Source organism: Buteo buteo, chromosome 13 (genome assembly GCF_964188355.1).
Source record: "Buteo buteo chromosome 13, bButBut1.hap1.1, whole genome shotgun sequence".
Classification (NCBI taxonomy): Eukaryota; Metazoa; Chordata; class Aves; order Accipitriformes; family Accipitridae; genus Buteo; species Buteo buteo.
The window spans coordinates 36,091,758-36,106,829 of NC_134183.1; the positions used below are offsets into that span (position 1 = coordinate 36,091,758).

Consider the following 15,072-nt stretch of genomic DNA (forward strand, 5'->3'; position numbering starts at 1 on the left):
TACACATCACTTCACAATGTACAGGAAAAATGGAGAAACATCACAGTCCTTCAAAGCAGGATTCACAAAAACTCTATTTGGGAACTGCCAGTAGGTCTTTACTGAGACTTTTTTTATTTCAGTATACCTGACAATGTTTAATATTTGCTTCCAAAAGCAAACTAAGTGATGGGAAAAAAAGGGAAAGGAAAAGGTTGTGAAATGTTTATGATGGTGGCTTGGCAATTCTGGCAAGATGGTGGAGACTGTGACAGAACAAGCGCAAAGTGCAAAGACACCAAAAATTAGCTTCTGCAGCAGAAAAAGCTTAGCTTAGGAATACAAACTTTAAAACCCTTTGAAGGGACTTAATGTGAAAGAAATCAATGGAACTACTGAAATACACTGAAATGACACAAATTTTTCTCTGTCTCCTCTACTACTATCTTACTTCATGTATAAATTGCTTTGGGAAGGCAAGATATATGTTGTCATGGAATTTAACTTAATAAACACTGCTGATAAATTGCTGCTATTATTGATAAGGTGGCAGAGGATGAAGATTTGGGGTCACAGAAGGCAAGTCTGAAAGAGAAGACCTCAATCTAAACACAAAATTCTATTGATCCCTGGGGCCTGCTACCCTCATCCATCTCATATCTCATTTCTTAATTGCAGTCTCCTTTTAATGTCAATTTATCACCTTCAGTGTGAGCATGGTTTCCTGTTCATATTTTATGGGAAAACTTGACCTCAAACCCTTGCACCACCATGGCATGCAAGTGACAGGCAATCACCCATAGCACTTGCTGTTGATTCGGTGGTGGCACATCCTGGCTGACAGGGAAACTGTTGCATTAACCCAAGCGCCTGGTAGTGTGGAGAACACTGAGGCTCACTCCAGAGAACGTGCTCCCTCCTCCCTCCCCTAGTGCTCCATCTCTCCCTGGCCTCTGAGCAACGCAGTAAGGTATAGCAAGGTTCCTTGCTAAGGCTGCTGGAGATAGCTTCTACCTTCCTGGGATCTCAATTCACAGACCTAACTGGAGAAAAGGAAGGAGGAGAAAAAATATTTTTAAATTAAAATAGCAGATTAAGGATGGATGGCTTCTTCCCAAAGGCTAAGATCAGCATTCCAGGATAAACGAAAGGCTCCACCTAAATTTCTTTACTGGCAATGCAGGGCAGGCAGAGCAAACGTGTTCAGAAACAGACAGCTTTGGCTGCCCTTCTGTGACCTAGTGGATAATTCATGGGCCTAACTTTTCCTAAGAGATTGTAAGAGCTTGATTTAGAGGCAGAGCCGAGTCCTAGGGTTGGGATATGGATCCAAGTTCCCCTCAAGTTGGAGGAAGTTTGGACTGGGGTCCAGGTCCACTTTGATCCAGCAATTTTATAGCTTGGCATAGAGAGAAGGCTGAATATACCCACAAAGCATGCTGCAGAGCTGATTTACTATGTTTCCATAAACCCACGCCTGGTCTGGGTAGCGACCAGCTTTGCACTGATATTTTTATCAGAGCAAATGTCTCTCTGTATCTGTTATGAAGCAGAGAGAGGACACTTTGCTTCCCATCATTCAGCATCCTCTGGTTGTTTAAGGAGTTACACAGATGGGCAGCGAAGGGCATTTGTCCCCAGTAAACACTTTAAAATCAGAGAAAACTAGGGTCTATTCAGGGCTGGAACAACTCTTAAAAATTAAATATTTGGTTTGAATGCCTTAAAATCTTTGACAAAGTGTGAAGTTTCTGGTTTTTTATATGACACTGTCGTGGTTTAACCCCAGCCAGCAACTAAGCACCACGCAGCTGCTCACTCACTCCCCCCCATCCAGTGGGATGGGGGAGAAAATTGGGAAGAAGAAGTAAAACTCCTGGGTTGAGATAAGAACGGTTTAATAGAACAGAAAAGAAGAAACTAATAATGATAATGATAACACTAATAAAATGACAACAGTAGTAATAAAAGGATTGGAATGTACAAATGATGCGCAGGGCAATTGCTCACCACCCGCAGACCGACACCCAGCCAGTCCCCGAGCGGCGATTCCCTGCCCCCACTTCCCAGTTCCTAAACTAGATGGGACGTCCCATGGTATGGAATACACCGTTGGCCAGTTTGGGTCAGGTGCCCTGGCTGTGTCCTGTGCCAACTTCTTGTGCCCCTCCAGCTTTCTCGCTGGCTGGGCATGAGAAGCTGAAAAATCCTTGACTTTAGTCTAAACACTACTGAGCAACAACTGAAAACATCAGTGTTATCAACATTCTTCTCATACTGAACTCAAAACATAGCACTGTACCAGCTGCTAGGAAGACAGTTAACTCTATCCCAGCTGTAACCAGGACAGACATTGATTGCTGACAGCAGTTCTGCTCCCAAGGGCAGTCCTTCAGTGAGACTGGAGGGAGGGAACCTACGTCCTACCTGTAATAAGAAAAGCTGGAAAAGACTATGTTACAACTATCCCCATTATTCCAAGTGCTTCCTCTTTGTAGAACTCCCTATTGCTGACTAGCACACTGAATCCTACAAGTACTTGACAGGCTGAACAGGGCTGTTCATATCTTCAAATGCAGCTTTAGGTAGCAGTATTTCTCAAATAAAGTCTAATGAAGGCGTTGTGCAGGTATTTGTACCCAAAACTTGCATTTGACAATCACCAGGAAAAAAGTAGCTTATAGGTTTTTTTGCAGAACATTTTACAGAACTTCGTGTGCCACACAATGTATTGCAGAGGAGCAGGAATTACTAATTTTAGATCACTCATTTGCTTGCTAATACAAAATTATTATCCTCTAGTCTTAAATTCAGCCATCTTTTAAACATCTCAGATACTAAGGCTTTCTATCACTTCTCCTGGGAAATTATTTCACACCCCAGTAGTTCTCAGTATCAGAAAGGTACCCAATACCCTTTCAAAAAGTCGATAAAAAGAACATAGAAAATCCATCCACAACAACTACCCAAAAACTTCTAGGATCAGAAAATACCCAGAAGACCTTAAGAGAAACAACTGCAAGGCCAATTAATTCTGTTTAGCACAACTTCCAAAACAAATGAATTGGCTGCAAAAACCTCCCATCAGTCCACCAAGTCAAAGTGATGCTCTGTAGCTGCTGTGGAACGCAGAGCAGGAGAGAAGTGGCACAAAGCTGGAGTAAGCAGCAGTCCCCATACAGGGGCCCGTTGGCAAAGCATTCGTGGCAAACCTACACCACAGCCAACGCCAAATCTGCCGAGCTGGAGATGGCAGCACCACTACATGTGATAGGGCCTCATGTGCTTATGTCCTCCCAGCATGAACAGCTCTTTCCAACTCCAGAAACACAGTCCCTGGCAGCTGCCTGGTTCTTCTGATCTCAAACCCTCGGAGGTTAAAAAAATTGTCGTGGTTTAACCCCAGCCAGCAACTAAGCACCACGCAGCCGCTCACTCACTCCCCCCCATCCAGTAGGATGGGGGAGAAAATCAGGAAAACAAGTAAAACTCCTGGGTTGAGATAAGAACAGTTTAATAGAACAGAAAAGAAGAAACTAATAATGATAATGATAACACTAATAAAATGACAACAGTCGTAATAAAAGGATTGAAATGTATGAATGATGCTCAGGGCAATTGCTCACCACCCGCCGACTGACACCCAGCCAGTCCCCGAGTGGCGAAACCCTGCCCCCCCCTTCCCAGTTCCTAAACTAGATGGGACGTCACATGGTATGGAATACACTGTTGGCCAGTTTGGGTCAGGTGCCCTGGCTGGGCATGAGAAGCTGAAAAATCCTTGACTATAGTCTAAACACTACTGAGCAACAACTGAAAACATCAGTGTTATCAACATTCTTCACATACTGAACTCAAAACATAGCACTGTACCAGCTACTAGGAAGACAGTTAACTCTATCCCAGCTGAAACCAGGACAAAAATGTAGAGGAAAAAAGCCCCTTTCTGTTGCTTCCTGTGCTTGGAGAGAAGAGGGTCTGCTCAAGGGAGAAATTAGGCAGCAGTGGGGAGGTACTGCCTGGGTTGTTACTTCAGTACAGTCAGGACCAGCACAAAACAAGGCGAAGAGAATAAGCACGATGATGGAGACAAGGCTGGAGAAGTCTATGGCACACTGCGCCAGGTAGTGGCCATCGCTGTAGAAAACAGTTCTCTCCCAAGCCCCCCCATATTTTAAAAGCTTTTTGTTTTGAATCAAAGAAAAGAACAATTTCAACATTTTTTCAGGCTCTTCCCTTCTCCCCCAAACTTTTGCTTCAGCTGGAGCAAATCGCTGACCTCGGCTAAATGTATAAATAGATTCAACTGCCCATTTTTATTTACTGAAAGACACAGATGAAGAAATATGCTGCTGACTCAGAAGAAAGATAGTAGGCAAGGCTTGCTGAAATGTAACAGCAGCTCTGGCACCACTCTCCATTGGTTTGAGAACAATCTAGGTGACAGCAGCCATCAGGTTTCCACCCTATATGCTGCCCAGCGCTTGTTCCCTCAGCATTTTAACAGCTCCTCTGACGGAGGACTGACCCCTCAGGGCCCAGCACTGCTCGCACTTGGCACAGACAACTACAAGTCAAGACTGTACTAGGACACTTCACAACTGAGTATCAGCAGTGATATAACATCGTGACCTGGGAAAAGAGGACAATGTTGCGTCTCCACCTGCAGACTCCTTAGCACCAGAAATGTGAGAAATCACTGCTACTGGAGGTGCAGCTGACTTCAGTGAGGTCCTTGCTGTTCTTTTTCAGACCAGTACTGGAAGTGACCATGGCAAGCCTACAGCTGTAGAAAACTTTCTAAAAAAAACTAAACTCAGAGAGGCAAACATGCCACAATGAGGGAGACATGCTGCAACCACTTTATTTTTTATTAAAAAAAAAAAAAAAAAGCAAGCAAAGACAGGGTTTCTAAAAGAAGCTGGTGCTGGTTACCATGGGCATAGCAAACAAACACTCCAGCTTCCAGCTCAAGAAATAAAAGTTCCCTCTTAAGTGCTGCCTGACAGCCAGAGGATACAATCATTCAATAGTCCAACCTGATTCAAGCAAATTTAGGCATTCTGGCTGCTTGCCCTTGCCTTGAGCACTGCAGCTGGTAGAAACTACTTCCTATAGGGAAGGGAGATATCCTCTTTCCAACCCATGACACAGATCTAACTCAGCAGTTGCTATAGGCCTTGGCAAGTTCATTCTAATGTACAGAAGGATGCACACACTTGAATCTAAGTGCAAGACTGCAAGAAGGATCACACAGGCTCAGACCAAAATTCCTTCAGCCTAATATTCTGTCCCTGACACTAGATCCCAAGGGAAGAGTAGAAGAACAGGGCAAGCATATGAGGATATTTCTCCTAAATTATCTTCTAGCCATAGCAACTGATAATTCAGGGGATGCCACACCAGTAGCAGCTTTCTATGTAACAGCCCCCAATGGAGTTTTCTTGTGTCTTTTTCTTATTTGAAACCCTGAAACATTTTAGCATCCACTGAGTCTTAAGGTAAAGCAATGTACTTTCCTGTTAAGTGCAGAAGTGCCTTTTTCTTTGTTGATTTTTAGCTCACCTCACCACACGTGCCGTGTTAGGTCAGACACACAGGACAAAGGCAGATTAGCTTCCTTGCAGTGGGGTTCCTCAACGCACATCTGCACTAGTGAGCTGCAGTCCCACTGCCTGTTCTGGTTCTTACAAACACACTCAGGTCCATAATAACACCAAAACTATGGAAAAGGCTGGCTGCTTCCTTCAAGCTAATCACCTGGATGTGACAGCACAGTCACGGATGCAGGCTATGCCTGTGAATACAGGTAGCTGGGGATTCTTTGTGAAAGCACTGAGAGGAGAACAGGTATTGGAAGGAAGCATGAGAGAATATCAGCTGTAAATGTACCTCTTGAGTAGGTCAGACCTAGCAGAGGGCAGAGCAGCCCTTGAGGAGTGGGTAAAGTGCGAGGATCCCAGCAGTCAGGGTGGAAGGATGGACACTGTACAGAAACGGAGCTCTGGAGCTCACCTATCAAAAGTCAGGGCTAAAGTGTATTTTTAAAATGTCTTCATTCCTACCTTATACTGATGTTAAAACCCTGTTATCCCACTTTTTTAATTACAAAAAATAATAATATCTGAATCACAATTTCATAGTCTCTAGTCATAAAAGAAATTATGAAAAAGATGATTACAAAGCTACAGCCATGCATTCTTGGCAAATGCCACATTACACCAATATCCTGCAGTGGAGAGGAAACTAACTACATGTTACAAAGTTTAAACTGCAGTATAGTTTTGTACTCTCCATATTCTGTGTTGCGCACATGGGAGAGGATGCACAGAAACTGGGGATTTTTAGCTGAGTTATAAACTGAGATCAGGTTTGCAAGTGTTTGCTGGTAGTGCACACAGTAACGATGTCTTCACACACTATAGATGATTCTCAGCAGAGCTAGTGTTTTTAAGAGGAAATGTCTTTCAGGCTGCAAGGTGACAGGGAATTTCCATGCAGTAGTTTTGGGCAACTCTTCAGCAGAACATGAAAATAGAATACACTACAGAGCCCAGTTTTCAGATACATTCTCAGCTTCAGCTGAAATAGAGCCTCTGGGTACTCTGTTCTTTTGTAAAGATAACTGATGTAAACGTGCAGTAGCTGGTTAAATTCTGCCTAGTCTGACAACAGCTATTTTTGTCATTTGCTCTGCTTGTCTCTTCTCATGTATATGATTTCCTATTTTTTTCCTTCCCTCTTTTCCACTACTATCTCCTTCAGACCTCAGGAGAGGGTAGTTCCTTCAAGCCCGTGTCTGCTCTGCCCTTCTCTGCAATGACTGAAATAAATAGAATATTTCAGTGAGTGTGAGGTGAGGGCATCTGTAACGAAATGCCAATTGCTGCTTCCTGTGTATAAATACAGTGCACCTGTCACTTAAAATACAGAATCCTCTGTATTATTCGCACAAAGCAGGCATTTTTGAACTGAAGCTAAAAGTCATTTTGGAAGGTCACATCCTTCCATGGTTAGTTATTCTCCACTCAAATGTTCTGAACCTGCACAGAGTTTATCCACTTGTACTTTGAACATTCAGGACTCTGAAAATGGACACAAGCACATACTCTGAAAGACCTAAACTTTTGCTTGGTTCTTTTGAAATTCAATCTGGATAAGCTCTCTGGTGATGAGGGTAGGCATTTTTGAGCAGTGCTGCTCTCTTTCTGAGAGACATGAGGAAATTTAAAGGCAGAAAACTTTTGGTTTATCCTTTGATTTGAATGGCATAGGTCATTCTGGAGTCATGAGGGGTCTAATTTGCAGTCTGTGAGCACAGATTTACAGGGAAGAAAAGGTACATGAAGATGCCATCCTCTTTGCTCCCCTGCCCCAGCAAAGTCTGGGGTGACATGTCTGTGCTCCTAGTAACCACTCCTGGGAATGATGATACAGCCCCCTTCCCATTCAGGCTGCTTCTGACACATACCTGAAAGTATCCAAGCACCAGAAGCAAAACACATATGCAGACACACCACAGCACTAGAGGAACCCTCCACATTTTTTGCTACTTTCGTGAAAGATATGCTACACCCAACCTGACACCAAGCCCAGCCTGCTGCACAGTGCAACCTCCCATAATAGCTGACATGACTACTCATGCTAGCTAGTGCCTTGCTATCACGAATTTATAGACAGAAACTTGGACTCCCCTGGTCAAAAAAAAGGTGCTTCTCATGCCTTTTCTCCACCACAGGTGGCTTTGACATCACACCACAGCTGGGACCTGTACAGAAATCTTTCTAGTTGCACTGAGTGGTTTTGCCTTTCTGTTTATAGCTCCACTGAGAACGAGAAGAAAACATCCTGGCAAAATTAAATTCCTCAATGTTTTCACTACATCCCCCCTAAACAATGTTAGATATGATTCTCGTGTGAAATACTCTGCTATGTGCCTGGCCTAGGACTTGGTAGTGACTTAGTTACCTCCCTGTTAAAAGACCACAACACTTCCCCCTTCTTTTCTTTTTTGCCTTGCAGACAGTCCCAGGTGCAAATTATTTGGGACCAGATGCTTCTGAACTTGTTTCCCCACACTTTGCTACCACCACTGGGCTTCACAGAAAGAAATGTTGGTAAAACCACGTTGGGTCTTCCCTGTGTGGCAGGAAAAAAGACAGATGTTAACTGTGGCCTCAGAGGAGACTGGCTTTGGGTTGGTTTCATAATCAGGATCTAAGTTACCGGAGGCAGAGGGTAAATAGGACTGCTGGAAAGTAGTCTGTAGAGTTCATCTGGCAGAGACTTCTCTCAATTTCAGAAAGAATATTTTTAAAAATTACAATAAGAACAGAACATTGTACATCATATTGATGTTAAAATGGAAACCTGCCAGAAAGGAAGGTGGGGTTATTTCACACTTCTATTCACAAAGCAAAGGTAGAAAAGAAAGAAAAGTTAAAAAGAGCTGTGGTTTTACTTTCCTGTGTACAAGATGTAAAGGGACTCTCTGAATTACTCAGTTAAACCAGTCTCTAAAGGCAAAGTACTGAAAAAATTTCCCACACCACCAAGCCTAAAGTTGGGGGAAAAAAAAAAGTGTGGTGCAACAGTGTACATAGTGAGTATACTTCTGACCTAAGCACTGCCACTGATAGAGCCCTGCTAATTACATGTCTGGTGCCATAAAATTCAGCTTTTGATGACTGTGAAGCAGAAGGTACCAGAGCCCTATCTACAGCACATTTCCCAGTGGTCCTCATGTCACGTAGGACTGCTGAGCGTGGCCTGCTCTCCAGCAACAGCCCAGTTCTCTAGCAAAAACAAGGTCCAAAAATAGAGAGAAAGCAAACACAGGGAGCAGCTAGGACAAGTTCACTTGGAAGTGCTGTTATCCCACACTGTTCCAATCGAGTCTCCCTCCTAAAGAGATATAATTTTGCACAGTGGGCAAAATGGATTTATGATCAGATGCAGTAGTTCCTCACTGCTCCTCATACCTGTAGTGTGATGGTGGGTGAGTGCCAAACAAGGCACCTCTGCTCAAATACAGGATGCATTTTCTGCCTTGAAAGCAGGGGACAGGTTCTGCTGGGAGAAAAATCAAACCAAGCACTCAAACGATGCATTCTGTAAATGTTTGTCCTGTTAGAGGAGAGCCAGAGGGACTAGTGGTCAGTGCCCTAGAGAGATAGGGTTCCCTTTCCAGCTTTGGTGTGCTGGGCAAATTTGGATAAGTTCACTTTGGAAAGTATTTTGCGATCTACAGAGCAAGAATGCTAAACAACGGGTGAGCTTTATTGTAATGAGCTTCTCTCCTTGGTTCCCCTGTTCCTCTAAAAGCTCTGCTATTCTCCTTCTCCCCCTCCACTTGAAAAAGCAAACACTGAAACGTGCATATTTTACAAAAGCAGCTCAATTCCGCTGTACTCGAGTAGCAGGAGACTACTGCAAATGAAGGCAGCAGCCAGAGTCGGTATTCCAGAAAACGGTAAGAATATTTTAGCCGCTAGATGGCAAAAATCACCAGAAGTTGCTGCAGAGTGGCTGCTGCACAGGCTCTCTCTGTTCCCCGTTATTCCGGATTCAGTCAATCCTGTTTCCACCAGAAATTAATTTTGACAAATCCAATCTTTAAATATCCAAGGGGGAGACGTTTAACAAACATGCACGGTAAATTTGTGTCCAACCCTATTTTCAATGAGACACCTGCAGGAGGCTCCACGTAGGGATGCCCAAAGGGAAGGCTGGTGCTCTGTCTTTAACTGGAGTGGTTTAACAGTCTTCCAGAACTTACATGGAAATGTCAGAAGTGAAAAGTTAAAAAAAAAAAAGAAAAAGAAAAAGAAAAAAGGCAAATCACAAATTTTCAGTTTTGCTTGAATGATTTTCAACCCCAGGTTTTCCTATTTGGCCACAGAGCAAACAAAAAACCAAAATGAATTACTACCACAATGCTAAGCAGCATAATATACTGAAAGGATAAAACACTCTTTTTGAAGTGTCCATGAGAATGAGACATCCTCACTTTGGATGCTTCAGAATAAAGCCCTTATCAGTCCTCTTAGAAAGTCAAACCCACCCAGAAAAAATAGGTAATACGTATTGTACGTACAAAACAGCACAAGCAAAATTAAAACTCACTTGTATGTTGGTTACACGAGTTGCTTCCATTAAACCCACCAAAGCACTGAAATAATATATTTCACTGATATAATCAGAGCATCTAGCAGCAATGAGGAGCTAATCTATAGCACTGCTGCTGCAGCCAGCACATCCCCACAGCCCAGAAGTCATAAAGGAAATCCTGATGGATCCATGGGTCAAAATTTGATTTATTTATTCTCTCCCACACATAACTTGGCACAATGACATATTTGCTACTCCCTTAAGCCCCATAAGGATGAGGGATCCAATTCACTGCTTTTAGAAAAATTGTTAAAAAAATAAGAGAGGAAATGGCTTAAGTCTATTTCAATCTACTTACCAACTGTGGCCTTGCCCCAGTCAGCAGCTAGGGGATTGGCTGGACAAATCTTTCACACAAGGAGCAAAAGGCCAGAGCTTTCTGAAAAGGCCATTAGGGACCACACAGGGGGCAAATTGGTCTCTCTCCAGGTCATAGCCAGACGGGTTATTATACCAGAAGACACACTCGTCCTTATGGAGAGCCAACAAAAAGGAGAAAAGCTTCATGTATGGCTTATGATCGTGAACTACTCTGGTAGCTCAGGTGCCTGGAAACCAAAAAAGCAGCAAATTGCTTTTATCCTTGATATGTACTGAGAAAGTGCTATTTTTCAGTATCCACTAGAACAATTTTGCCAGTCTTTGCATAACCTGAATCACCAACAGCAAAGGAAAAAAAATCTCTGGGAACAATAAGTCAACACAGCGTGCAAACAGTATGTGCAGTTTGCAAGTGTCCTCTGTTTCTTAAATTCCAGTATTTAATTATTTCAGGCATGAAGCTGTTAGCACATTCCCCACCTCCTATTGGAAAAGCCACAGTAAGAAAAGCAAATTTTATTCCTTGTATTTATTTGAATTTTCAAAATAATCCATTAGAGCTTTTAGGCGAGAAAAAGCTATCTCTGCTGCTGATATTCAACTTGTCTTTTAATTTCAAGCTTTTAATTAACTTAGCTGGAAAGAATACTGTTTGTTTCCTTTGTGTTGTAAAAATTTAGTTTCCATCAAAATTTCACACCGGACTCATTTTTTTGCAAAATGACCCTTCAAAATGCTTAAGTATTATTAGGACAATACTGAAAAATACTCAATCTAGCATGTTTTCACTGATTTATCTCAGGAGATTCACCACAACAAACCTAGTTGAAAGCTGAAAGAATCAAACAGTTAGCTCAATACTCATCTTTTCTGGCTGAAAATCTTTTCCTTATATTTCTACAAATTTCGATTTGGAAGTGGATTGCACAGCCGTTATCGCTGAGGACAGGCCCAGCCTTTCCCCTTGCCTGTGCATTTTTCTTATGTCTGGCAAGGCAGCCTTGCTACTGGGAGAGCAAGCTTTGATTAGGAAACAGATGTCCAGCCTAAATTAACACAGGGCAATTAGGATCCTTCATGTGTCTCTTAAGACTCCTGAACGGCCCAAGAGATACAGGATTTCCCTACCCATCTGCAGTCGCACATGGCTGGAAAGTGATATGCATCCTCTTCTGGGCTCTCCTAGTAGCTGGGCTTCAGCCAGGGAGACTTCAGGGTCTTCATTAACAGGCTTTTCCCCTGGGCTCCCACCAGGGCTCCGTGGAGATCCCAGAACAGTTTCCTTCAGGGAACAACACACTCTGGGTCTTGAAGAGATGATTTCTAAATCTGAAAAACCTCCAAATCATACCACAGCCCTGGCTTCTGCATATACAAATGCCCTGCCAGCCTGCAAACTCAGAGCTAGAGGAAATTACTAAGTTGAAAATGCCTTTTATGGACTATGCTCTTTCCTCTCCCATCATTTCTATGCTGGTATCTCTGGTGCTTTCTTAAAATGGACTCTGGCTTGCCAAAAAACGGACATCAGGCAATCTATCGTTACCCTTTCATGCCCTTCTGCAACTCTACATTGTCGGACCGCTTAGTTATGTAGGTCCATCCGGACAAGCAGCATTAACATCTCCTTTTGCTCATCTCCATGCTGTACTTCACAGCCCAGCACCGAGGCCTGATTTCACAGCAGGGTTTATTCATGCTGTGCTTCTGGGATGTTGAAAACCCGTGGGAGCATCAGGGCTTCAAAGCCTCCATAGGCTCTCTGCAGCATTTGTGAGTCTCTTACAGGAGAGTGAGCTGTGCCACACGGGGGTGCTCGGAAAGCATAGCATGGAGGATGCTGCATAGCAGAGCTGCTCTAGCTTCAAGGGTGACTGAGGAGGAAAAATTTGCTGGTGCTGCATTCAACACAGAGGGTGGAGCTGGTTTCACTCTACCCTTCAGACTAGTGCTCCAAAACCCAGTTCCCCTTGACCACCTTTATTTCACTGAGTTGACTTGTATCCATTGGCAAGGCGCAAGAATAGAGAAACATCTGTTAACATTCACAGTTTTAAATACAGTGGGATTAAAAAAGAGGCTGCACATAAGTAGTGCAATTCCTTGCTTCATGGAGCATTTTATTGTATTTTCTGACAGTAACAGATTGATGCTGTTGCGCTTGTTAGCATGGTCAACTTTTATTACAAGACTATTAAGAGTTTTATCTCTATGTGGATCTTTGAGATGCTGAGGGAAAGTTTTTTCTGTAGATTCACAACCCACCCTTAGAAGCCTATACTAATATAGTGCACTTGTTTCTGCCTCACAGCACACTGAAGGCAGCATTTGAGACTCTCAAGCAACGTAAGTATTTACATCTTCCTTTCTGACCTGGGTAAGACAGGCATGAAATGTGTTCATTCCCTCTGGGGGCTTTCATCCTCTTCCCCCCTCTATTTCCAACTTTTCTATCCCAGTCTGTAGTGTGGAGAGTGAAGGGAAAGGACACTCACTGGAAGTCCTCCAAGGCTGGGCACTCAATCCCATCACTGGTAGTAAAGAAAATGGCTTGTTCCTCAAGTTAGTTTTTTCTGGATCAAGTCACAAAATATCAGCTGTTACCTCTTCTGCGAACCACTGACATGAAAACAGCATGCTTTCCTAAATGTGCCCAAGGCTGAACAAAAACCTTTCACACACAGAAAATACAGCACCATCATAGCCAATAGGACAGCATACCTGGCTACCGGCACCTGCTGTTTAGATTAAAAACACTGTTTTGAAAAGCAGCTGGTGAACTAAGGTATTTTTAGAGCCTGGGTGGGGGAGCTCAACACTTCTGGAAAATGTGGGGTTCCATTTCAGAGGCACCAAAGCTGACAAATGCAGAGAATTTACCAGCTACTTCAAACAGCATCAGCCAGGTGCTCTGAAATTCAATCCATCTTTGCTGACCCTTGGAAATTCTCAGCTTGCAGCCTCATCTAATGACATTTGTGCAAGGCTGGATGCAACTGGCAAGTAGCTCCCAAGAGCAATGACAATCCAGCAGCATAGTGGCAGGAAAGCAGACACAGGAAGTGATGATGGAGGTCAGAGCTCCTTCCCTCCCTGTGCACTACCACATTTGACCTCCAGCCACAGAAGGAAGGGGGGTGGCTGGGGTAAATGGGACTATGAAGAAATGCAGCTGGCACTTGCCAAGGCTGCTCTGAGTGGGTGCTCCAATTCTGCAGCAAGACGTCTTGCCCATGCATTTTGCAGGCACTGAGAAGACCTGCAATAAGCCCTGTTCGGGTTGTGTGAACCCTCGGCAATGTCAGTGGCATGCAGAAACATAGGGGTGCCTTTTTTAAGGCTGCCCTGTTCATGACAAGTAATACAGCAGCCACATCTCAGAAACATCTCCTAAAAAATGTGACTTCATATTTAAACACCTTTCCACTGACTGTATATGAATTCTGATTTGCTTTAGAAATCGAAAGTGTTGGAAACTCTCACATCCAGCTGGCAGTAATGCTGAAGGATGAACTGAAAGGAATAGAGGAGTTCCGAGAAAGACAGAAGGAGCAAAGAAAGAAGGTGAGGAACTAGAGAACTGTTGGAACAGATTGGGTCAATGGTCCATGCTGATGACTTGTCTCCAGCCACAGGCTGTGAATACTGCAAAAGATGGTAAGACATGCCCAGTGTGCCCTGTTCACTCTGTATACTAGATTATGAAAGAAAATCTCTTTCTGATCCCAGCTGGAAATAAAGTAGTGCTCTGAACTCAGGAGACAGAGGCTTTAGTCACTTTTACTCTCTCCGGTGTAACCGCAGATACTATTATTATTCCTGTAAGAACTTAATCCTTCCTTTTCTCTTTTTTTATACCCTTGCTAATTGGGTTTCTTTGGTATGATCCTGCATGATCTCCAACATGCACTAAAATAAAGGGGTAACACAAACATTTAAAAACATAAAAGCAAATGAATATCATGGTGAATACAACACCAATATATGATGAATTACAAATATATGGAATAAATAGCATCTAGTTGATGTTGTATAGTAAAAATTTGAGTGTATTTAGGGCCATTTCATCCCCTATGATCTTATCAAGCTCTAAGTCCCTTGAAAAAGTAGGTCTTAATAGAGAAACAGTGGTTGCTCTTACATCTTCCCTGGTTCCACGGGGTTGAAGACAAAGACAGGACAGTCACTTAACACTGAAAGCACTGATTGATGGAGGAGTAAAATAAAATATCCAGTTCTTTGCTAATTTTAAACAAATGAAAATGTATATGACCAGTATCCAATGCCACAAAAATCTTGTGTGTACAATCCTGACACACAGGAACTTGGAATAGCAAAGAACTCTGAATATGAAAGTGGGTAAAACAAGTGTTGCTACTAAGATTTGAGGTCCACAGCGATCTGATAAAGCAAGTAAGGCATATAAAGACAGACAGAGTGCACCTAGTTCATCAGCATTTGTATCCCCCCCCCAACTTTTCCACTAGGATTTGCAAAGAGAGAGGCTTGCTCTCCTGTTGAAAACAATAAGCCTGTAACTCAACTGCGAACAGTTAGAGGGGCCTGGAAAAAAGGGAAAAACTGCTTTGGAGTCTTAGGCAA

At 43.1% G+C, this 15,072-nt stretch overlaps 1 protein-coding gene across 2 annotated transcripts in view; it reads left to right on the forward strand.

Moving 5' to 3' along the window:
* The window catches only part of PSTPIP1 (proline-serine-threonine phosphatase interacting protein 1), a 59,553-nt gene that overhangs the window by 25,242 nt on the left and 19,239 nt on the right, over positions 1-15,072 (forward strand). For both annotated transcript variants that reach the window (XM_075045600.1, XM_075045601.1), the window contains exons 4-5: positions 12,782-12,816; positions 13,928-14,034. In XM_075045600.1, the coding sequence (XP_074901701.1) occupies positions 12,782-12,816; positions 13,928-14,034 (142 nt within the window). The remainder of the gene's footprint in view (positions 1-12,781; positions 12,817-13,927; positions 14,035-15,072) is intronic.